Source organism: Strigops habroptila, chromosome 10 (genome assembly GCF_004027225.2).
Source record: "Strigops habroptila isolate Jane chromosome 10, bStrHab1.2.pri, whole genome shotgun sequence".
Taxonomy (NCBI): Eukaryota; Metazoa; Chordata; class Aves; order Psittaciformes; family Psittacidae; genus Strigops; species Strigops habroptila.
In genome coordinates this window covers 1,864,361-1,890,124 of record NC_046359.1, presented here as the reverse complement: position 1 = coordinate 1,890,124, position 25,764 = coordinate 1,864,361, and the positions used below count along the sequence as shown (strand labels likewise).

General features: G+C 40.4%; 1 protein-coding gene across 7 annotated transcripts in view; it reads left to right on the top strand.

Moving 5' to 3' along the window:
• Positions 1-24,819, top strand: part of ARID1B (AT-rich interaction domain 1B) — a 330,667-nt gene extending 305,848 nt beyond the window's left edge. For 6 of the 7 annotated variants that reach the window (XM_030499913.1, XM_030499915.1, XM_030499911.1 and 3 more), the window contains 7 exons: positions 8,381-8,519; positions 9,575-9,747; positions 11,374-11,524; positions 14,115-14,211; positions 17,484-18,273; positions 19,117-19,247; positions 21,256-24,817. In XM_030499913.1, the coding sequence (XP_030355773.1) occupies positions 8,381-8,519; positions 9,575-9,747; positions 11,374-11,524; positions 14,115-14,211; positions 17,484-18,273; positions 19,117-19,247; positions 21,256-22,968 (3,194 nt within the window). In that variant the 3' untranslated portion in view covers positions 22,969-24,817. Of the gene's footprint in view, positions 1-8,380; positions 8,520-9,574; positions 9,748-11,373; positions 11,525-14,114; positions 14,212-17,483; positions 18,274-19,116; positions 19,248-21,255 lie in introns of all 7 variants that reach the window. The other variant, XM_030499916.1, reaches the window with a different exon arrangement.
• Positions 24,820-25,764: the final 945 nt, after the last annotated feature.

Below are 25,764 nucleotides of genomic sequence, written 5' to 3'. Positions count from 1 at the left end.
ACAGACAACAAGGAGAAATGTGTTGTTGGCATCTTGTTTTCAAACTTAGAGCTAGCCCTTGAGTCAAGTCAGATTTAACCCTGAAGGGCCATCTGCCGTTGTGTGTGGTTTGTCATTGCTCACTCTAACATATAAAGATGTGTGCACCAGCATACCCTTAATAGTCAGTTACACTGGCACAGTAGAAGGAATACCATTCTGCATGGGCCTGTGCTGTAAGACGGGAGGCAGCTGGTACTAAATGGATCATCCATTTTCCTATAAAGATCGGGTTTTGGTACTTGCACTTCCTTTGCTATGACAGAAACTGCAGATTCAACACAACTGTTGGTCAGTAAAGCTTCAGTTAGAGTCAGAATGGCAGATGATGGACTGATGATTAGTGGGTCTCATATGGTTGCTCTGATACAGCTCGTGTTGGATGTGTGGCAGGTGGAGAGAGTGTGCTGTATCCCCACTGCCAGACCTTGTAGTTGGGAGGCACGCTCTCTGCTCTTTTGTTGCTAATCCTCTATGTCAGATGAGTCATTAGCATCACTGTCTTTATCTTCTCATCTGAAAAATGTGAACTAGAATTGCTTTATTTTGGCTGTTCTTTATGCATGTACGTTGTGGTGTTTGAAACCACAATGTTTTCTTTCTAAATCCATTTAACTCAAGACTCTAAAGATTTGATAGTCATGATTGATACTCAAGGCAAGACAGGCATAGTACTAGTCTATGATGTTGCCTTCTGGACTACCCGTGGAAGAGGAAAAACATTGCTCTGGTTTGCTGGTTATTAGGCTTTTCTGACCAACAAAATAATTTGACAAAATCTGTGAACTACCTTCACAATTACTATTACACAGACCACCTTCTGTTACTGCGAAGAGAATGTAATTCCTGGAATGTTTACAGCAGTTCCCTGCATTAGAAGGCAGTTTTAGGAAAGTATTAAATAACCTAATTTCTGTTAGTGCAGTTCACTGGCTGAAAATGGGAAGTGACAAGTCAGGGACCAGCAAGCTCTGCAGGCAGTTTTCAGGCTGTCTGGCTCCAGTATCCTGTTGTGGATACTAGAAAATTGCAGAAACCTTTATAATCATATAATACAGTTCTGGCCTTTACAAGATCATTTCTTATGATAGCACTTTGTCAGTACAGAAAAAGATAACAGCGATAAGGCTTAAATCTTTCTCAGCCTGATGTATTCAATGTAAAGATTTGGGGGAGTGTTTAGTTAAAATCTTCCTAGGTCCAGCTGTTCAATAACTTAAATATCTCCCCTACCTTGTTAACACTGAGGGTTATCAGGTACCCTAACACCGATTATTTAACAGAAAACTAGGCTACTTTGCAATGCAAGTTTAGAACATGCAGAAAAACACTTGGTACTGGAAGTGAAGCCTATAGTCCCAACATTTATCTGTCTGAAATGAGCGTAAGTGTCCTGAATGTGCACTACTGCAGAAAATAAAAGATGTCAGACATGCCTGTCACCTCCTGAGAAGGCTGGTGAGGAGAGCTGAAACTGTTAGACTTGATAAGGAGGGTGAAGAGGAAATTCAACTGTTCCTAAAATTAAATAGCAGTACTAAAAATGAAAGAGTATGTTGCTTTACTCTCTCCTCCCTTGCCCCTCTCCATCCAACAATGCTCTCAGTAGTTGCTTCAGGGATGATCACCATAAATTAGCTGAATTTTGAGGTGAAGAATCATTATCTAAATACATAAACCTGAAACAAAGGAATAAAAAGATCAGATATACCATTTCTACAGGGTCTTTTTGCATCATGACACTACAGATGAAAATGGCAAAGTCCAAGTTTAAATTTATCATAACATTCACGCAAGCTGTCTACGAGGAGAACTGAAACTATTTTTCTAAAATAAAAACACAGCAGGACATAGAGACTAGAAGAGGGGGAAGCAAGCAAAGATCTCAAGGTTTGTTTTGTTGGCAAGAAAAGAGCTCGTGTCACTGAATGGGACTGCACTTCTGTACGGAGAAAGGCTTTCCCAGTGTGTATCAGCTTTAGTACATGAAATCCCGCTGAGGTATAGATGCTGCAGAGAGTACAAGCCTGTTCTCTTTAATAGTCAGCTTTTTTTCTTGCTCCTTTTCCTTTAGTATATACCAACATTAACATTTTAACTGCACAAAAGAACTAGAGTTGTAGATGTACTTTAGCTAATCTGTTACTCTGGCATTCAGAGGGAACAGGAGCCCAATACAACAAGAAACAGTAGTCTCCAAAGGTCCTTACTTTAACCATTAGCCTCTGTTGTGCAGTTAGCTCAATGTAGGCAGAGCCACTTTGAAGCCAAATCTATTCACAGCGAACTAGTTACAGTATTAGGGCTGAAGTTAATTCCGATAAAAAAGCAGGGGGACTTGTCTCAGAGGGGAGGGGGTTGTATTTTGTCCAATTCTAACCAGCTGATCTATGAAGTTAAAGTCTTGAGAGTTTAAAAATCACCTGATACTCATAAAACTTTTAAAATGAAGTATTTCAATTGCTCATAAGAACACACCGGGACTTAGTACAGAGAAGAACGCAGTTCTTATGTAGATGTAGTTCCCAGGTAGATGTTATTCAAGGTAGAAGCAGGCTGAAGAACAGTTTAGACACTTTAGAAGCACAGTCCTAACAGATGTCTCACATCCAAGGGGTGGTTGTGTGACTGCTTTACAGAAGATCTTTAGAATGTAGTCATAGCAGTACTAGGAAACGCAGCGCAACAACTGTAGCAGGGAGATTGCTATAGAAGAACCCAGTCAGGGAAAGGGTGTGATGTGTGAGTCAAATGCATGGAACTGCGAGGCAGTGGTGTGTTCTTAGAGCTGCCAGGGAGACATGCGGGCCTGAATGTGTTTTAAGGTGGCTTGCACTGCTCTAGAGGCTATGCAAGTTGGAGACGTGTTGTTGTAGGCTGAGGCCTTCATATTATAGCTTAAATCTGTCTGGGTCAGGTAATGCTGTCAGCAGTGAAGACCAGAAGCAGATGCCTGGTCACAGGCTAGCTATTAGAGGATGCCTGTTGGCCTTATGTCCTGGTTATTGGGTCCATGGCGAGGTCCATGTCAACTGCTGACTGCTCTCTTGAAGCGCAGAAAACCCCTTAAAGAGAGAGAGGCATTGTAGATCTTCATAAGATCTTTCTAGGACCTCAGTGCTTTCCAGAAGTGGGTGCAAAGACAAAATGCTCTTCCTGTCATGCGTGTTTGATAGTTCTGACTAAAATATGCACAAATTATGTGGCAAGTTCTAAATTGAAAAGAATTCTGGAGGGCATTACACTAAGCACTAATGGGTGCCAGAGAACAAATTTCAAAAGAGCATCAGCATGAAGGAGTTATTTTCCATTGCTGTATTCTGGCACTGTAGATTCTTAGCTGCAGTATGTGGTTATGTATGCATGACTCTCAAAATTACAGGCTGAGTGTTTATCCTGTACTGAATGAACAGAATGGCCACAGTGGTGCAGCTGAGGATGCTTCTGAGTAACACTCAGCAGCTGGCCCTGATGTCAGCGGAGATTTCGTTACAGCAAACCTGGAAAATTGTGTGCCTGTGTTGGAAAGAGGGAGCGAGAGCACGCCAAGAGCATGTGTTCCCTGCGTTTCCTTGGCAGCAGAGAAACAAGACTTGGGGAGGGGGATGGTGGGGGGGACACGACACAGCACCACACGACACAGCCATTCAGTGAGTGCATCTGTAACCAAACCCATCCTCTCTGCTGGCGGGTGGCTGACTGAAGTGCTATTATTAGCAGGCAGGTGATGTCATGGAGCGTGTCATGAGGCCAGCCAGGGAATCCCCATGGAAGATGGATGGGCGAGGGGTCGGGAAGGGTGGAAGGGGGGACAGAGAGAGGTGCCCACCCAGGGGGGCCCTGCTGCAGCAAGCAGCCCCCAGCCCAGCCTAACTGGGGCACTGGGTTCGTGCTGTGTAAATTATCTTCCCAGCGTGGTGGCTGGCTGTTCACTCTGAAGTATGTGAATGTACTTAACCTTCAGTAACCTTTCCATTGTTTACTTTAGAGTATACATTTGTAGCTTCTGGCAAAAGGTAGGGATATCCTAGAGAGCATGTCAGGCCTCATATTAATGGAGTTTTAAGAGGCTGCATTCTTCTTTTCCCCTTTTTTTTTTTTTCCTGAAGGGAAAAAAAATGCTGGCAAGAGAAAGACTTTTTTTTTTTTTTTTTTTAACTGCATATTCTGTTCTGGTAAATAAAGAGTCTTTCCTGAAAGCAGTACTTTCAGGAAAAGTAGGCTTTGTGTGCAGGCTGTGCAAGGAAGAAGCCATGGGGGTGCTATAATTTCATGCTGCTGAGAATAACGTGTGCCATTGAGTGAACTGTGGAAGAGTTTGTAGGACCTCACCTTCTCACTGACAAAGATGTTCATCTTATTTCATTTTGGATGGATTTTCTGTTGTTAAAAGCATATTCTTACAAATCTGTTATGACACTTGAAAGACGGGTGTCGCTTAGATGTGGATGTGGGATGAAGAATTCAGTAGCTATGTATACGCAAGTCTTTTCCTGGGCATCCCTAAATCAGCTGCAGAATCATGTAAGCAGAGATTACCTGCTCTGAAAGAACATTGTTGTTTGTCTTCCTTCTTAGTTCTTTGTTTAATACTGAAGCTTATGAAGCACTTCTAAAGATAACGTTTCTATTCCAGGATGTCCACAATCAAAATTAAACATCCAGCATCATAAAACCCCTGCAAGGATAGTGTAGAAATTTCAGTGAGCAGCTTAGCAAATGTAAAATTTAAGGTAAAATATGAAAAAGGCATATGGTACTTTCTTGCAGAGAAGAGAGTTGTTTTCATATTCTTTAACCAGAAAACATTGCTAATAGCAATGTGTGTAAAATGTATGTGTGAGAAAACGTAGCTAGTTTGCATTTAATGTGTGTGCATGCAGGTACCTGTGTGCACATGCTCTTATCCAAAAACTGTTTGAAGTGTATTGCTTTGATGCAAAGTCAAGTGCTTAAAAGATAGGAAATGCCAAAAGTGAGATATAATCATTGCAACCTTAATTATGTTTCCTTGTGCATATACAGTTCAATACACTCTTAATTACACAGTCACATTGAAAAATTTTCCATGCAATGTTTATGTCATTCAGTGCATGGAGTAAACAGTGCTCAGTGAATGAGGGACTATTCAGCATTCCGTGTTATCCTCACTTGTGCCACAGTTTTCAGCCAGACTCAAACAGAGATTTCAGTTTGCTCCTTGGTTTTTCTCGTCTTCACTACAGATGTATTTGAGGGCTTTAACAAGCGCTAGTCAGCCTTTGCAATACTCCTCTGAGAGGGAAAGTAGTATGATTCCCATTCTACAGGGGAGGAACCGGGCTACCAAAAAATTCACAACGTAAGAAACCCTGTTACCCTGCCTCTGCTTACCACCTCCCTCCAGTTGTAACCATGAGAGCTTGTGCAGGGTAGCCTCCTGGCTGTAGGTTCTCATGCTCAGCTCCACATTCAAGACTGCCCAGATCAACCCAGGAGCTGAATTACAGTGAGAGTCCTGTGTACCCGCAGCCTGAAATAAGTAGAAATAGGATGTTCAGAGAACCAAGCAGTAAATGTATAGCAAGTTAATAATCTCCACATAGAAACAGATATTTTTTCACATTTATCTAACCAAATCAAGATAAACACTGGAACAGCAAGAGTACTTTCCCTGTCACAGGCACATTCCCAGCATTTACCACCAAGTCTGTTCTTCAAACAATGAAGGGACCACTGCTGCTGTGTGTGAAAAAGGGGACCAAATATATACTTGACTCACAGAAAACTGTTTCTCTTTTGGGGACAACAGAAGAGGACTATATATTTTCAAAGGCATATTTTTAGAAAAAGCTGGCCAGTTACAGCTGAAAATTGTGAAAACAAAATTAGCTTGAGGGGAATTGACTGAAGCTTGGCAAAGGTACTGAAAATCACATCCCAGAAGAGAAAGTTAAGTTGGTTTAAAGATTGTATCTGCTTTGCTAACAGTAACCATTAAGAGTACACACTTACCTTATTCTTTCTCAAGGAATGTGCTATCTACATTTATGTTATTTCTGAAATAAAGGTGAACTATTCAATGGCCTCAGCGTATATGGCAGTTTCTTGTAGGGCATATTAACATTTGGGCTCTTCTCGGTAGCTGACGACCCAATCGAGAGATTGACACGCTTGCAGTCCCTATTCTGTATACGTCTCCCTGGCTCAATGGTAGCAGTACCAGAAATTGCACTTCTCACGATAGCATTTGCCTTCCATTTTTACATTTGGTTTAGTCATTTAGAAAGAGGCAGGGGAAAAATAACCATAACCACCATAACCTACAACACTACCCAGCACAGCTAGGATAGGAAAGAAGTTAATTGCTGCTTAATAGCCCACCATAAGAGAAATACACAGGGTTTAGGCGGTATCATATTTTACGGTAAGTATATGGGTACACTGAGATGTTTACTTACATCGTTCTAATCTAACAAGATGGTATGTGCAACATGTGGCTTAACTCAGAAATGCTTTCAAGCTTTTTAGAAGTAATCTAGAAATGTGTTTAAAGCTCAAGGGCAGGAGAATGATCCTGGCTCATGCAGGGGTCATATGTACAAAGGGCTCACTTTATGTGAACATGATTTTACTTTTTTTTTTATCATACGGATTTGTTTTATTACAGCACTAAAGCCTTCAGTCACTGTAGCATTAGTTGTTGCAATTGTTGTTACTATATTAATGCAATCAGAGAGCTTTACTTAAACTTTTTTTGAACCTCATTACTATGTGAGCATATTCCAAACATGCCTTGGAAAGCTGAGGACTAGAACAATGTGGTCTACACAATGTGGATTTTACATATGCACTTGCTACTGAGACTGATTTCCAGATAGTGGAACATGTGTCACAGATATAAATGAAACACATATAAAAAAGGTGTTCTTCAGTTAAAAACAAGCTCTGCCTGTCAAGATGATGAGTGTTCTAGGATTCTGAGTCAATTATAAACTACTCTCTCTTTCACATACAGAAGAAAAGACCATACTGCTTGTTCCAATTTTCCCTCTAACAGTAATTTATAAAGTTTTGTTAATTGGTTGTTGAATGTAGATAGTCAGGCACTATAAAATGCCTACATGACAGTTCATAAAAATGAAGGACCTCTCAAGCCAAAGCCATGGCTTTCTGAGCCTATTAGATGTGTGATTTTTTTCCTCTTGGTATTTTTTTTTTTCCCAATTGCATCTAAGGATTTGAATCTTTCTTACAAGTTCTCCCCAGGTAGAATTTCTGTGGCAAGGCCAGTTAGATCCAAGGCTTAAACGTTGTTACTAATTCCCCCTTAACCACCTTCTAAGTAAGAAAACTGCTACCTCAGGTCTTTGGGGTTGGGAGTATTTCTCCTCAGTAGTTATATGAAAATGGTAACTTCAGTGTCTACTTTAAAAGACTGGTCCGGATTTATTTTATCATTAGTTTATTTGATGTATCATCTAATGCCCTTATTACTGCTCAGTCTCATTGGAATAAAACAGTACAAGCTTTTCTACGCTTATCATATCAAGAATAGAGCTATTTACCATGGTGAAGGAGGACAATAGTGCAAGTACTCTGAGATCTCAACATAGAAGATTTTGCAGATGAAATAGATGCTTTGCAGAATTGACCTGGTCTTGTTACATATGCTCTACAATGACCTTAACTGCAGATGTCCATTGCTATTTTTTCAGTTTTATTAGGAGTGTTAGCTGTAGCCTCCTGCCCAGATTCTACTTTCAGTGATCACTTTCTTGTTATCCCAGATTGCCTTTTGCTTTTTCTTAAATCCAATCTTTTGCCATGCTGCCTCAAAGATGGCATAGGGTTGCAGTGTGCCACTAATCATTTGCTGTGTTTCACCATGGCGATGTCTGCCTTTAGTGGTAAATGAAATGATGAATTTATATTATTATAGCAGTTTAAATTTGTGAGGAGAAGCTTCTGCTTGAAATTTGCCTTCTAAACGTATGTGTTGTGATAGTGATTATGTAAAGAAGCTGTGCCAAAGAACAACCTTCATTTACTCTGTTGTAAACTATAGACAGTTAACTTTGTATCTGTCTCTGACCTCTGATTTAAATGATCCTTCATGTAGATGATTTCTATTCATGTTGCTTCAGGCAGCAGATTAAATTCATGGTTCCAGGAAAGATGATGGCTATTACTGCACAGCATATTCTGGTATCAGAGGATTTTGGGGAAGTTCTAAAGTACTGAGATGCATGTTATAAGCAGACTTATGGGTGAAAGAACCAGTTTCTCTACTTGACAATTATTATTTCCACAGGAATTTGGCTGCTACCTTTTAATATTTCCTGTTTCTTTAATTTTCCAGCAAATTCTGGTTCCTTGCAAGGCCCACAGACTCCACAGTCTACTGGTAGTAATTCCATGACAGAAGTGCCAGGCGATTTGAAGCCCCCAACACCAGCATCAACACCTCATGGACAGATGACACCTATGCAGGGTGGCAGGTATGAAAAGAGCTTTGTCTCATTTTCAGTCGGGCTGTAGTTCTACAACAGTTTAAGCTAGTCTTTCCCAACTGTTAGGGCACTCATCTGATGCTGTGGAGAACTAGTCAGAGTCTCAAAAGTGGCAGAAAATTATGTCTTTTTGGCAGGGAGAGAAGGAAGGGGAAGAAGGAGTAGGAGCTGCATTAGCTTTCTAAATGCCAGAGAAGGATCAGACAAGCACCTGTGCAAAGGGGTGCACGTGAATATGTGAAGAGTGCAGAGGAAGGTGGAACCCAGCAGCAGCGGCTTAGAACCACAGCCTTCCTGTCCTTGTGTGCCCTGTACTCCTCTGCTATAGAGGTCCAGACATTCATGCTCAGGAAGGAGGAATGTGTGGTTTTAAGGTGTGACTTAAATTCGAATTATGAAAAGCATATATAATAACAGTTGTTGAGATAGCAGAGGATTCAGCTGGATGGACTAAGAGAACCCTTTCAGTTCTGTGTCCTGTAAGTCACAGACACAGGCTTAATTTGAAGTGAAGCCTTCTCACCATTCATTAAGGATTCTTATCCCACTGAAGTCCAACAAAAAAAGTTCTTGTTGACTTCAGCAGGAATGTAGCCAAGCTCTGAACTATGTACAGTCACTCCAAACATACTTAGGTTCTTTCTTTCTCCATCTGTGATACTTCAGAAAGGCTAACAAGAACCTTTTTTAGTAATCTTTAATTCAGATTGAGTTTTCTTTCACTATTTAAAAAACAGCAAAACAGCTTAGTGAAATTTCAGAAATATTTAGACTTTTCTATGAGTAACAGGAACACACACAGCTGAATTAGATTAAAACCCTTTAGGGGTTCTCTAAGGTAAGTAGCCAGATAAGCTTGGGGAAAAAATGGGTAGATTTTTTAAATGATTGTCCATTGTGAAAGTATTTTGCATCTTCCTCAGATGTATCCTGCACTGATCACTGCCACAGCGTCATGGCCTAGGTGTATAATAGTCCAGTCTGTTTTCACAATTCTTATGAATAGATGATGATATTAATGTCTCCTTTTTCTCATCTGCTAGAAACAGCGCAGTCAGTGTGCATGATCCCTTTTCTGATGTAAGTGATTCAGCATTCCCAAAGCGAAACTCCATGACGCCAAATGCACCATACCAGCAGGGAATAAACATGCCAGATATGATGGGAAGGATGCCATATGAGCCGAATAAAGATCCTTTCGGTGGAATGAGAAAAGGTATTTTCTTCGTGGGAGCTTACGTATTCTTCCCTACTTCTATGTAATCAAGATGTTCTAGTTGTCAGAATGAGCTTCTTTACTGATTTTGCAATTGGTAAAATGATATCCTTGTAGCAAAAAGAGAGGTGTAGCACAATTGTGTTTTGTTCTGGTCTGGTCATATTTTCCTCTCTCAGAGTCACACTGTTTATTTGAGGCTTACCAGAATCCTAAAAACGCTTGTAGGAATACATTTCAGGAAATGGCATAAATTCATAGGGTTAGGTTTTGTGCAGTGCCATATGTTTCTTGAAGGTGGTTAGCCACCCTGCAAATCTGATGATGGACTTCAGTGTTAGAATGTGAAGTGGTGAAGGAACATGCCTGGTTGTAGTAGGGCTGAACTTGGAATTCACGGTGCGGAACTGAGCCAGTCTCCTAATGCTGTCTTGGTTTACATATTTTCAGAATAGGAAAGCTAATTTTTTTCTCACTTGAACAGGCCCTGACAGAAGGTAATAAACACACTCAACGTTTATTTTTAGAAAGCAAAAATTAATGTCAAACCTGACTCTTGTCCTTTTTGCCACTTAACCTACAGATGGATATTGTAAAATGTGCTTAAAATGAATCAATCTTGCATGCCTCTTATACAGGAAAGTGGGTGGAAAGAACACAAGTAGGGTTCACAATGTTGCAAAGAGAAGAGCAGATGGAGGAGATGAAATTAAGAAAGTGGAAACTGAAAGGGAGCAAAAGGGAGAAATGGGAAGAAGAGGTCCAGAAATCAGGGGAAGAAATATATGTGATGAAGTGGGGAGATGCTTTGAAAGAGATAGTTCACCTGATGTCAATTTTTTTAAAGCTTCCCTTTAAATCCTTTCACCTGGGCTGTGGATACTAGCATAACACAGTTGGAGGAAGGGAAAACCCTCTCTGCCTTAGATTCACTTTAGGTTTTATATCCGTGTAAGATTAAGTGGGTTTATTGCACTTTGTCATACATTTATCCTGTCAAAATAGAAATGTCTCTGTTCAGTATCTACAATGAGGGACTAAAGGATAGAGTCTCTTCCTGTATTTGCTTGGGGATTTATATCCGATAATAGTGGTCAACGTGCCTTTTCTTAGACCCATAGAATATGCCCATCCTGTTCAATAAGCTACATTAGGATACAGTATGTTTTCCATAATTAAATTATGGTATACATGTGTGTGTGCGGGCTTTATGGGAAAAAAAGAGCCTGATTCTGACAGTTTTGTAATCCAGACTAGGAGATTTGCTTTAGTCTGTTTTGTAAGGTTTGTGTTTTCATTCATATTTAAGCATTGTTTGGGGTGAAAAGAACAAGAGCAAGTTGATCTTCAGCTGTGAAGACCACAGGGAAGAAGCTGCCTGGTGCCTGATGAGTTCAGTTCCGTAGGACGAGATTACTTTCCTCGCTTGCAGCTGCTTACTATTATAACCATCATCTTGGTAGTGGTGCTGCATCATGTGTTTTCATCAGACTTTGGAGAGCTTGTCAGATAGCAGCTAATTCTCCTTGGCAGTATTATGGATTTGAACCTTATTTGAAAATACATCATTTAATAGATATCTTCAAGCACCCAGAATAATATGTTTAATTTCCCTTACTGTTGCAGTGCCTGGAAGCAATGAGCCTTTCATGACCCCTGGACAAATGCCTAACAGTGGAATACAAGATATGTATAACCAGAGTCCATCTGGAGCAATGTCCAACATGAGCATGAGCCAGCGACAGCAGTTCTCTTATGGAAGTGGCTATGACAGGAGGTGAGTCAATCTTCAGGAAAAAGCAAAGACCACTGGCAAAAATGATCCTCTCTCTCTCCTTCACATTTTCCCATTGCACCTTGCAGAGAACATAGCGGCTTACATTTCCTACAGCATCTTACTAAATCACTGGGAGTCAAACCACTGGTAATGACTGAGTCTTAGCTGTGCACAGGAAGTAATAAGGAGGAATTGTCACACCTTAGAAGTCATTCAAGCTGCAGCAGATCAGCATGTGGGTGTGTTTGACAGCTGCCTTGAGCTGGCGGCTGGGCTGGGCTGTGATGGCAAAAACTAGCACTTGAGTTAGTCTTCTGGCCATGTTTTCACCTAACCAGCTGTTGGTGAGCATTTTATGAGAACCAAAATGCACAGTCTAAATACGTCTGGTTTGTGGTCTGTTAGTGAATTCCCTTTGGAGAGTCTGGAGTCTGTTGTCTGAGTTGTAGGGGCACCAGTCTTGCAGTGTGTCTATCAGGACCCTCATAGGTTTGTCTGTCAGTGAAGTACACAAAATGAATTTGTTCCTCTTTTGTTTATCCCAGGAAAGTCTTTTGGGTAAAAAAAAAAAAAATTGGTAAAATTCTGGCAAGCAGAATGGTTTGGCAGTGTTTGGATTACATTAAGTATTCCAGTAGGTTTTGCAGCTCTGGCTGTGTTTCTACTTTTACTTTCATTAGGCTGTGTACTTTAGCTTCAGTTCCTGTTTCCAGATGGTAGCCAAAGTGGTGCAGTGTGTGTCTTTTGAGTCTAACAGTGGAGTAGTTTTCAGTCAGTAGTTTGAAGTAGTAGATGTGTAGAGTAACACAAGTATAATCAAGTTGTTCAACAGGTCACATTGCTGGGGAGTCAGTGAGAGTAAGGCGATAAGTCAAGAGAACGTTTTCTTTAAGGGGCGTGTCTTATTTTGTTGGCAATTTTGGAGAGTAAGTGCTTTTTACAGAATGAGGTTTCCTTTGTCATTTTTTAGGTTGGATCATGGGCTGGGTCCTGAAGGCAGTATGGGACCACCTGGTCAAAGCAACATGGTGCCTTCAGTGACCCAAGCATGTACTCTCCTAATCGTTACTCTGGCCAGCAAAGGTGAACACTGATTTCTCTGTAGTATCTACAATAACCAGCTAACAAGTGCTACCAGCCTCTGTGAGAGCACATAGGCAGAATATGTGGCCTCTTGGTGTGTTTTGCCTGTTCTTATTCAGGGTTTTACCATTGGTTCAGCTTCTTGGAGTGGCAGAGACGTGGGTGAATCTGTTGACTTTCTGTAGCTGTAGAATCGGAGATTAGATAAGGAGTTAGTTTTGTATCTCCCTGCCAACACTGAACTAGAACATATTTTATAGGCCCAAGATCTCCAGAGCATCATTAAATGACATCAGTTCTGAAGTTTCCACAACTTCACCTGGCTTGTGGTTATTCTGTGGCTAACAAATTGAACATTTAGACAGCGTTCCCTTATGTATTTCATACATGTACTTTTCTTAGTTTTATATTATTGCATGTACCATCTTGGACAACTGTAGACAATTCCCATCAGTTGTATCGGGTTTTTAACTGGCATTAGGTAATTTCTCTCCATCCTCATCATAGTTTAGGAGATACTGAACAGCTATTGCTTTCACTCTGGTCAACTCTCAAAAAATGTGAGTTTTCTATGCTTTTGGAAGTCTCATTAGTTCTTTTAACATGTCATGTTCTCCAGTCCTCTGTTTCTCTGACTCCCTGTGATACATTGCTTCCGTAATTGTACTCAAATTGTAGATGTGTTCTCACTGGTAGTGAGCGTACAGAGAGGAATTACTGACGTTGTGGTCTGCAGTACAACTGGTATTTATCAGTCTTAATACTTTCCAAGTACTTCATTTCAGCAACCTAAATTTCATTCAGAGGTGCTAAAAATATTGCAGTTGCACTGTAGTGCTCCTCAGAGGTCTTAAAGGCCACAGGTAAGTTTCCAAGTGCAGCACAGCTCTACCTCTCATGTGTATGCTTCAATATGTAGCTTCAATTAAAAATAACATGAACATTAGCAAAATTATAAGTATTTTTTTTACTCAGCAATGATGTATTTAAATGTTACATATTGTAATTAAATTTGTACTCACTTTCTGTCACTATCATCAGACTAAAATAATACTTTCACTTTAAATCAGCAGTTAACTATTGATCATATTCTTAAATAATCCAAAAAGTAGCTTGCTTGGTGACTTGCTTGGTAATTCTCATTAAAACACAAGAATTTTGAGCTGCACATAAGATACCATTCCACCTAAGATGCGTTCCCGGCGCTGCAGCAGCCTGTCTTACCTCTTTGCTGACAATACCCTGTTCCCATTCATGACTACTACCTTTAAATCTCCCTTGCATCTTCACTGCTTCTCCTTTCTTCTATCTGCTTTATCTCCTCTCTCCCACTAACAGCTCCAGCAGAGCTTATTACATCAGGCTCAGGACTATACCACACTGTACCTTCACCTTGGTTCCAAATGGCAAATACCTTCAAGGTGCAGGATCATCAGAGCACTTTGCTTTTCCTGGTGTCTCGGAAATTCCCACAGCTCTAAGTGTTGATTTGAATGCTTCATTTTAGGCATGAACCATATGGGCAGCAGTATCCAGGACAAGGACCTCCCTCAGGACAGCCACCATATGGAGGACATCAACCTGGAATGTATCCACAGCAGCAGGTAGGAGAGGGGGAAACAGCTATATTTGTAACATTTGTTTAACAAATGTTACCCCAAAATTCTGTATACATTCAAATATTTGTCTGTACAATACATGTCTTTTAGCACAGAGGAGCACTGTAGTTCTGGTCAAAATCACAACCCATATGGATAAGCAGCATATGTGCAACTATAGGAAAATGTGTTCATTACACTGGAAGAGTGTAAATTTTAACAGATGTTCTGTGGCTTTGGATGTGTATCAAGTGATTGTCCCAAGTTAATAACCAGCAGACTGGGAAAGTCTAATTCGTAGGATAGTAAAGTAATGCTGCCTCAATTCCAGAAACAAACAGGAAAGCTGCTTGGCTGGCAGGTTGAAGGGTCTTAACGTAATGTCATACAGCCAAGCGAACCCAAAAGAAAACTGGAACAAGGTAAAATGCGCAGTATTCTCAATTATTTCCAGTGCTGTGGTAGGTGATAGGAGATACCTATCTTTACTACGGATCAGATGGCATATTCCCCACATGTTGTCTCCAGTAATAATATGGTACAAATACATGAGAGAGAACATTATTAATGTTAGAAATAGTTTAACCATTTGTGCATTCCAGTCATCCTAACCATGTAACTTTGCAAATACAAATTTTATTAATTAATAAGGGGTTTTTGTTAGGTGTAACATTAATACCTTGCAGGCAGAACCCCATCCTAGCAGTCAATAGCAAAACTACACTGACTTCAACAGGATCAGAGTTTCATCCTGCATGTTATTGATTTCTAGTCATACAATAATTAGAATTGAAGTTAGCTTCCAAAATAGAAAGCATCTCCTTACAATATAAAAATTGAAATGTAAGCAAGTTTTTAGCCAATGTCAGATAGTCCTTTTCGGCTTGGGACAGAGGTATACTAGGAAATTTAGGGGGTGGGGTAAGGGACACCACTAAAGGAGGAGTTCTTAGTTTGCACTGCACTGAAAATGTGTATAAATTCCAGTTTCAGAATTTCTTATCTCTGTGGTTCATAACATCTCTAAAATAGCATAATCAAAAAACTGTTTTGTTGTTCTTTATGATGAGCATATGCTAGCAGTCTAGGTGATTTAGTGGGGAAATTGCAAAGATCTGTAACAGAACAGTTTGTGATATTCCATGCTAACGTATGCAGGGAATATATTTACTACATGTTCATTTAAGCACGGAGACAGCTAGAATTTGTAAAAATATATTTGGCCCTGTCCTTAATGCTGTTTATATGCCTTTTACAATGACTCTGGAATGCAGAATGCATTAATGCAAAAAAGCAGTGAAGAATTAAGGGCAAAGATCCTGGCTGGCCTCAGCCTCTCCCTCCCACTCCCAGAGGATTCCACTTCTTCATTTAGCTGGAGATTAGGTTGCCACTAGCTTATTTTCAATTTCCTAAATCTCACTTTATAGTAGTACAGGAAGAATGTGAAGAAAAAAAAAAAGGCCCTTTCGAATCTTTATCTACAACCTGAAGGTTAGGGAATGATCTGGGATGAAGGTGCTTGGAGCACTCCCCCACTCCTAGGGCTAATGAAGCACTTTGAGCCAGGTTTTTCAATTCCTGTACCACATGCTCATAACCCCAAGAGCTATTAGGCAGCAGGTGACCAGTGTTGGTGGTTTTTTGTCTTCTGTGAGGTCTCAGAATTCTACATCTCCGGTGGAGAGAGACACATTGTGCAGCCACAGCCTCTTGCCAAACCTTTACACAGAAGGGGGGGTTCAGGTGCATCGCTGTCCTCAGCCTTAGGCACCATTAGGCATGTTGCCACTACATATACAGAAGTGCTGAACAGCTTTTAAAAAGGCACATGCTTCATTCCCAGTGTCTACTTTAAGCACTGAGTCACTGTGGCAAAACAAACACCACCTTTTTAGGTGTGGCAACTGCCAAGTCAGTTTTTAATGTATATATTGGCCCCAAGGGTGAAATTTACTACAGCAAGTAGTTTATGTAAGGCTGAAAATAGGTATTTCTCAGATAGCCAGACAGCTCTATAGCAAGTTTAAGGAAAAAAATGAATACTTTAATTCAATACAGTAGTTGTGGTTTTATGTGCACCAAAGTTGGAAGATGAGTTTATGAATCCCAGAGCTGTTTTAACTGACCCATATTGAATACGTACAGAATTTTATCTGATCTTAACTCCAGTACATTAGTATACATTGTGCAGTGCGACTGAGCTACAGTTTCCGGGGGAGCTGTAACTTTGAATTTGCCATAGATCATATATTCAAGAATCACCCATTTAATTCACATTTTTTGCTTCAGAGCACTCAGTGTGGTTTGAACTGTGGAACAAACTCCCACAGGAACGAAGGACCATTGCAGACCTTACCACCTTCCCCTCAAACTGCAACATCTTTTTTAGTTCTGCCATCTTAAACATAAATACGTACAGCTTGTGTGATTTAAAAACAGCTCACTTCACACAACATTCCCCACTTGAGAGCGTGAGAAACAAAGAGGGAATAGACCATAGGTGGCAGCTGTTAGTTACATTGCTTCATTCATTACGATCAGCAGGGTAAGAACCTGCATAAACTGGAACAGTACATTTGGATGTGACCATTTGCTGTAATAATCACACAGTAAATTAAATGTGATTAGGATGATTTGGGAAGAGGGATGGTTGCCCAAACAGGACCGTGTTCCTGGGAATTACACAGAGTAGCAGATGCCACAGAATGTTTTCTGCTACTAATAAATTTACTGTGTAGCCTATGCCCTGTTCTAAGATCCAGCATTTCAGACATGCATGCTTGAAGCATACCTTATTATTTTAAGAGTTTACTCAGTGCTTCTGTCTTGAAAAGATTCACTGAGTGGTTTTGAATTTTTTTAAGATTTTTTTTCTTAGTAGACCAAGCATAAAAAAGAAGTGAAAATATTTTAGTTGGTGAGGACCATTGCCTTTTCATGCCTGTCTGAAATGACCAGTGGAATTTAATCTGACAGAAAGGAAAGGAAAGGGAAGGAAAAGGGAGGAAATGAGAGCAAGCATAAGAAAATTTAGCCCAAGGATAAGTTTCTTTTTAGTATTAAGTTATAAGCGCAGCTAAACAGAGACTTAAAAAGAAACCATTGGATCAAGCCTAACCACAGCACTGTGTGCCTGGCTCTGGAATCAGCATGAACCCCTAGCACAGACTAAGCGCCTTCAGCTTTTTAAGTGAGCTTTCAGCCAATATATCTGTATTGTGCATGGAGTAAAAGTGACACGTCTTCTCTCCACATTATTTTATTTTTTTTTTCAGAACTACAAGCGACACATGGATGGCATGTATGGGCCTCCAGCCAAGCGCCATGAAGGGGATATGTATAACATGCAGTATGGCAACCAGCAACAGGAAATGTATAACCAGTACAGCAACGCTTACACGGGGCCTGACAGGAGGCCCATGCAGGGACAGTATCCGTATCCATATAACAGGGAGAGGATGCAGGGCCCAGGACAAATGCAGCAGCATGGAATACCTCCCCAGATGATTGGTGGCCCCATGCAGTCATCATCCTCCAGCGAAGGTCCTCAGCAGAACATGTGGCCAACACGAAATGATATGCCTTACCCTTACCAGAATAGGCAAGGTCCAGGAGGCCCTGCACAGGCCCCACCATATCCAGGGATGAATCGCACTGATGATATGATGGTACCTGACCAGAGGATAAACCACGAGAGTCAGTGGCCTTCTCATGTCAACCAACGTCAGCCTTCTTATATGTCATCCTCAGCCTCCATGCAGCCTATCACTAGACCTCCTCAGTCATCCTACCAGACGCCACCCTCTATGCCAAACCACATCTCTAGAGCTCCAAGTCCAGCATCCTTCCAGCGCTCTTTGGAAAACCGTATGTCTCCAAGCAAGTCTCCTTTTCTACCCTCCATGAAGATGCAAAAGGTTATACCCACAGTTCCAGTGTCACAGGTCACAGGACCTCCACCCCAGCCACCACCAATAAGGCGAGAAATTACCTTCCCTCCAGGCTCTGTAGAAGCATCCCAACCAGTCTTAAAACCAAGACGAAAGATTACCTCAAAAGATATTGGTAAGAATCAAAACAAAAGCCAAATGCCAAAACAGGTTGGGAGAAAGGAACTTCAATTTTGATTTTACACTTTCTTTTGACAAATAGTTAACTTTAGTAACTATAATGTGATTGTCTTCAATAGAAATGTAATAACATATGCATTGGTGAGGATGATAGGTAGAACTCATCCCAGACAATCTGACATGAAATGAAAGCAATATTTTATACGGAGACCTGAGGTCTCCAGAAATGCATTAAAAATGAAGCTTGCCTCAGACTTCGAAATGATATGTGTTGAAATGTCTTTCAGAATGTCTGTTAAATCACCAGTACAGAATTTAGCAGAGCAAAGCTTTCTGTGTTTGTGTTCCATGGAAGCTCATGCTGTTACGCTGTGTAGTTATAGTCTATGCCTCCCCTGAGTGGCTCATTTATGCGTTCCATATTATTTGTCATGTTTGTTTCTCCCCATTCTTTCCCAAGTATCTTCCTGAGTTCCTGTTCAATTTCATACATTCGAGTTCTCACGCTTCAAGTTCCCAGACTCCTAACAGAGTATTCGGCCCTTATTTACCAATTATTTGGTTTTGTCAGCTTCTCTAAGCTTGTACGATTATTTCGGCTTCAGCAAAGTCAGGAAGAATGGCCCTGTTAAGGTACTCTCCAGTGTTAAGGCTGAGCAGCAGTTACATTAAAACCAAACAGGACTAAGTGGCGAAAGCAGGTCTTAACCTGTGTTTTAGTAACTATTTCATTTAAATTCTGCATCCTCAGAATGTCACAGTTTAATCTTTCAGAAGTCATTAACGGTCTCCAAGGATGCACTAATACTGTTTTACTTCTCCTCCTTTCTTCCTCCAGTAACTCCTGAGGCCTGGAGAGTGATGATGTCTCTTAAATCTGGTCTTTTGGCCGAAAGTACCTGGGCGCTAGACACTATTAATATTCTTCTGTATGATGACAGCACTGTTGCTACTTTCAACCTCTCTCAGGTAGGTGGCAAAGCAGTTTGCTTCACAGCTTTCCAAGGAAGGAAAACTGAAATAAGATACCTGTATAACTGAAATAAGATAAGACGCGAAGTCCTTTAAAATTTATTATAATTAACATAAAATCGAATATTGTGAAACTTCTCTTTTTTATGATTGGTAACAGTGAGCAATAAGAGATAGCTTTAGGTCAAATAGGGGAAATAATGAGCCTGAAAGAATGGTATCTCTTGTAGAAAGGAGCATGTAGGAATGTAGGAATTTTAGCACTGCCAGAAGACTAATGGGTAAATTCACTCTCATGGTAGTACAAAGACAATCCCAGAAAACAGTAGCATGTTAGTCATCTTGTGTTTCCATAATAGGCTTTGCAAAACTATTTAAAATGGTTTTGAAGTTGTCTTTTGGTGACTCCTTGTCTTATTCTGAAGTTCCATACTAGGCTGTGGGATTTTTTGAAGTGCTTATTTTCTGTTTGGTTTCTTCTTCCATAAATTAAGTTTGCACAGAAATATCAGATGGGCAATATAAAGGCTAAAATCCACTGTCCGTCCACAGGATGCAAGTAACACAGGATTTAACAGTGTGTGCTTTGCCTCACTGCGTCCCAGCACTTTTCAGCCCTGCTCTAACCATTGACCTGTGGGGTGGTAGTAATAGATGACATGCTGATAGTGCACATCATCTAAAATTTGTACAAATTAAATATTCAGTTTCTCTGCTCCATTCATTCCTTTGTTACTAATAGTGTAACTCATCTTTTTTTAAATATAATGACCTTTTTTTTTAAATACTGACACAAATGGTACATTTCATCCCACCTAACTTTAGAACTAGGGATATCTATAGCATGATTCATCTCACCCTGAAGTAGAGATTTAAAATAGGTCAGATGAATCATACCCTAGAAATGGCCTGTAAAAGACCATTGATTATAAAAGGAATCTAGACAATTAGGTTAGGTGTCTAACTGTTGCAGGTGTTTGAAGTTAAGTGAGGTGAACCTCCTCTAAATTCTGTTAGAAATAGCATTAATGCACCCTGTGCAAGTTGCACAGAATACGAGGCATATTTTAAACACAGGTTTTTTGTTACTTTTACCTTGGACTCTATTTCCAGTGGCAGTCAGGACTCTGTATGATGACTGATAATTCCTGCAGTTCATAAGCATCAGTTTGTTCTTAATTCTTCGAGGGTTTGGCAGTCGTTAAGAGAGTACAGAACAGACTAAAGGATACATTTTGCTGAAAACCTATTAGCCCACGATTTTAAACACCACCACCACATTAAAAGCCAGACATAGGGCTGAATACATCATAACGGCAAAGAACTTTTAATAATAAAGCCACTGAGGGTAAATTAATACCAAGTCCAATTGCTGCCTTTCCGTAAGAAAGTGATTACAAGTTAATTAAGAGGATTAAACCTAAAAGAAAACTGTTTCTGAAGGGTGACTTAAAGCACCAGGCTCCAGTAACAATTTTTAAGTATTGCCAGGCAAAAATAGAACTATTCCAATAGAGATGGGGTATTAATCCAGGATGTCGGTACCTAGACCCTGAACTGTGGGTTCCTACAGGACAGTTGGTTTTAGAGACTGAGAGACAAAGGAAGAGAGGAAGAATTGTAAATTTCAGGCATCCAATAAAAGTACAAATCAGAAAAACTATGTGGGTTAGAAACTTCAGTACTCTATGCGGAACATGAAGAATGGCAGCCACTTCCAAGAGGATAGAACAGCTAGGGTAGGTGCCTACTGTAGCTTAAAGGAGACATATGAATAAAGTTCTGTACTTCCAACAGCTGTTACAGTTTACGCAAATGGAGCCATGATGGTTTGACACTCCATACTGTTGGGACGGATGCTAGAATTTCCTTTGATTAAGTTCTGCCATGCAGGACCTAGCCACAAGTCCACAGCAGGAGGAGGGAAATATGCGCAGGTGTATGCATCAATGTTCCTAATAAAATTCCTTTTATCTGATTTTTATGTTCTTTCTTCTCCCCTCAGTTGTCTGGATTTCTTGAGCTTTTAGTAGAATATTTTAGAAAATGCCTGATTGACATTTTTGGAATCCTTATGGAATATGAAGTGGGAGATCCAGGTCACAAAGCACTTGATCACAAAGCAGCCAAGAAGGATGATAGCCAGTCCTTGGCAGAGGATACTGGAAAAGAGGAGAACGACGAATGTATTGACTATTTTGATGAAGATGAGGAGGAAGGGGAGGATGAAAAGGTAGAAGGGGAAGAAAAGAGCATTGTTTTTTCCACTCCTGGTGCCATTGCTGATCCAAGTGAGAGGCCAAAACAAGCCAGTAAATTCGACAAGCTGCCAATAAAGATTGTAAAGAAAAATAATCTATTTGTTGTTGACCGATCTGACAAACTTGGACGTGTTCAGGAATTTGATAGTGGACTTCTCCACTGGCAGCTTGGTGGTGGGGACACAACTGAGCATATCCAGACTCACTTTGAAAGCAAGATGGAGATTCCTCCGCGCAGGAAAGCCCCTCCTCCCTTGAACTCTCCAAGCAAAAAGAAGGACCTAGAGGGGAAAGGTGAATCTGAGGAACAACAAGAAAAAAGTATAACAGCCACCATTGACGACGTCCTCTCAGCTCGGCCAGGAGCATTGCCTGAAGACTCAAATTCTGGTTCCCAAACAGAAAGCAGTAAATTTCCCTTTGGGATCCATCAAGCCAAAAGTCATCGGAATATTAAACTGCTAGAGGATGAGCCAAGGAGCCGGGATGAGACTCCTCTATGCACCATAACTCACTGGCAGGACTCCTTGGCCAAACGCTGCATCTGTGTGTCAAATATCGTCCGTAGCTTGTCTTTTGTGCCTGGCAATGACACCGAAATGTCCAAACATCCAGGCTTGGTGCTGATCCTGGGAAAGTTGATCCTTCTTCACCATGAGCATCCAGAAAGAAAGCGAGCACCGCAGACTTACGAGAAAGAGGAAGAGGAGGACAAAGGGGTGGCCTGCAGCAAGGATGAGTGGTGGTGGGACTGCCTCGAGGTCTTGAGGGATAATACATTGGTCACATTAGCCAACATTTCTGGGCAGCTAGACTTGTCTGCTTACACAGAAAGCATCTGTTTGCCAATTTTGGATGGCTTGCTGCACTGGATGGTGTGCCCGTCTGCAGAGGCACAGGATCCTTTTCCAACCGTGGGGCCCAACTCAGTTCTTTCGCCTCAGAGACTTGTGCTGGAGACCCTGTGTAAGCTCAGTATCCAGGACAATAATGTGGACCTTATCTTGGCCACCCCCCCATTCAGTCGTCAGGAGAAACTCTACGCTACTTTAGTTAGGTACGTTGGGGACCGCAAAAACCCGGTCTGCCGAGAAATGTCCATGGCGCTCTTATCGAACCTTGCCCAGGGGGACACATTAGCAGCAAGGGCAATAGCTGTGCAGAAGGGAAGCATCGGAAACTTGATAAGCTTCCTGGAGGATGGGGTCACTATGGCCCAGTACCAGCAGAGCCAGCATAACCTCATGCACATGCAGCCTCCACCTCTGGAGCCACCTAGCGTAGACATGATGTGCAGGGCAGCCAAGGCCTTGCTGGCTATGGCTAGAGTGGACGAGAACCGCTCAGAGTTCCTTTTGCACGAGGGTCGTTTGCTGGATATCTCAATATCTGCTGTCCTGAACTCTCTGGTTGCATCTGTCATCTGTGATGTACTTTTTCAGATTGGGCAGTTATGACATAAGTGAGAAGCCAAGCATGTGTGAGTGGAGATTAGAGGGTCACATATAACTGGCTGTTTTCTGTTCTTGTTTATCCAACGTAGGAAGAAGGAAAAAAAAGAATCTTTGCTCCTCTGCCCCATTCACTATTTACCAATTGGGAATTAAAGAAATTATTAATTTGAACAGTTATGAAATTAATATTTGCTGTCTATGTGTATAAGTACATCTTTTTATTTTATTTTTTTTTAACCAAAGTTGCTGTCTAGTACATTCAAAGGTCACACTTTTTTTTTTTTCCATAGATTATCCTTTTCAATGTTCTTTTCCATGTTTGTATTGCATATTTTTTGGGAAGCGAACTAGTGACTTTTTAAAAAAAATGTTATGGCAAACCATTGTATGATGGAAAAAAAAATCTCACCACTTTGAAACAAAAAGGTGAAAAATAACCAACGTACCAAGTTCCTGTGTGTTTTATTTTTTCAAATAAGGAAAAAATAAAAAAAAACTTGTATACCATCACCCAAAGCTCTGTGCAATAGAAGATTCTAGTGATGTAGGTGTAGGGGATCAAGGAGGGTGTCAGTCAGTAGTCAGAATACAAAACGATACTGGTTTCTCCTCAGGAGAAATGGTTACATTAGGCTAGGAGCAAAACAAAACAAAAAAAGTCAAGTGAAAAGATTTTTCAGCAAAACCTGATGATAAACATCAATTGCTTCCTCACCAGAACTGTCTTGTCTACATCTGTTTTTTTGACCTTCCACAATGACAGTTCTTCACAATTCCTTTAATCATTTTTTAAAATATTTTTTTATTGCCTACGGGCCGTGATGTATATAGAAGTTGTACATTAAACATACCCTCTTTTTTTTTTTTTTTTTTTTTAGTACAAAGTTTTTAGTTTCTTTTTCATGATGTGGTATCTACAACGTGATGGTAGAATTATTTTTCCTTTCATTTGGGCCATATCTCCAAAAAACAATTAAAAAAAAAAAAAAAGAAAAAGGAAAAAACCCAACACAGAAAACCAACAACTGAGGGTAATGTACAAGTTTCTGTATGTATAAAGTCATGCTCTATTTCGGGAGAGCAGCCGATCACAATTTGCTTTATAAATCAAGGTGTGGAAATGGTTACGTATGGATTGATTTAAGAAAATGGTTACCAGTCTACAGACAAAAAAAATATATACAGGAAAAAAAAAAAAGAAGAAACACAACTTCAAAGATTTTTCAGTGACAAGAATCTGCATTTGTATTTCAAGATAATGTAGTTAAAAAAGAAAAAACTTGATGTAAATTCCTCCTTTTCCTCTGGCTTAATGAATTTCATTTATTCAGTATAAAATCTTTATATGTTCCACATGTTAAGAATAAATGTACATTAAATCTTGTTAAGCACTGTGATGGGTGTTCTTGAATAATGTTCTAGTTGCAGTGTGGGATATCGGAAAGCAAACTAATTACAAGAAAGAGCAATAATGATTATTCTCTTTCCCCTACTTTATTATTATAACCTTAAAAAATATTACGCTATTGTATTGCAGCAACTTGCTCTCCTTTTAGAAAAGCCTTCTCGCAGCACAGAGAAGTGTTTTTAATTCTTATTTATAAAACCATGGAGCCTCAAAGGGGAAGACATGGCTGGGAAATGATAGTTCTGACTATGCAGGTATCCAGTCTCCATGCTGTGTTTGGGGGACTGAAGACGGATGGTAGAAAAAGTGACAAAAGATTTTGTTAAAGCAATAACCAACTTGAAGAAACTGATCTGTATTCACTACCTGTAATTCTCTCTGTTGGTTAAAGGTGCAAATACCCCAGTGATGTGGGTATTTAGAATAAACACCCACCCACTTCTCGATACTGTATGTGTCATTGCATACTTACGTGGCCTCTCATCCTGGGAGTCCCCCATTAAAGTGGATCAGGCTTTAACAGAGCACATCCATCGTTATAATTGGTGGGAGATGGCCATTTCAGTTTCAGGAATTATCTGGTTTCGGATACAGCCACTCTCACCTGATGATATCTTGTTGCTGAATATTGTTCAAGCACTAATTTTTGCTATTTCATCTTGGATCATTGACTTTGTTAGTGTGATCATAAAAAGTTAATAATAATCAATTTTCTTGGAATTGCCACATAATTACACTGTTAGTGGATCTCCTCCTCTCCTCTCCAGTAACAATATGGAGGTACTTGAAAATTACAACCCCCTTTGGCATACTGCCCATCTTGTTCATATAGACTGCTGTAACATTAATATATGTAGGAGAATTTCAGAGACAGGTAAAGCACATACAATTATAAGCCAAGTTTGAAACGTGACTCCCTAATGCCGTGAAAAGTAATTTCTCCTAGCTTTCCTCATTCGGTAGTTTCTCCACTCCCACATCACGTGCTGCAGCAGGCTGTCTTTCTCTGGTGTATCGCTGCATTCAGAAACACATGGTGAATTATAACCCACTTGTAACTCCTCATCACAGAAGGAGGCATATTTCAGGGATGATTTTGACAGCTTAATACTGGGCACTGTAGAGGTAGCATCCCCTGCTAAACTTATTTCTTACTAACAATTTACTGTTTGATATTACTCCATGGATACAATCAAGCTGTTAAATAAACCCTCCACTGAGTGATGCCCTTTTCTTGTCAAGGACGGAAAAGGACGTCTATTCTCTTCTCAGCATTCAGACCCAGAGTCCTCGCGGGAAACTACACCTGTGGCAAAGCACTCTGAGCTGTCAGAGGCAATGCTTTAATGTTATTCAGGACTGCTCTGAGCCTGGTCAAACAATGGGGGGGG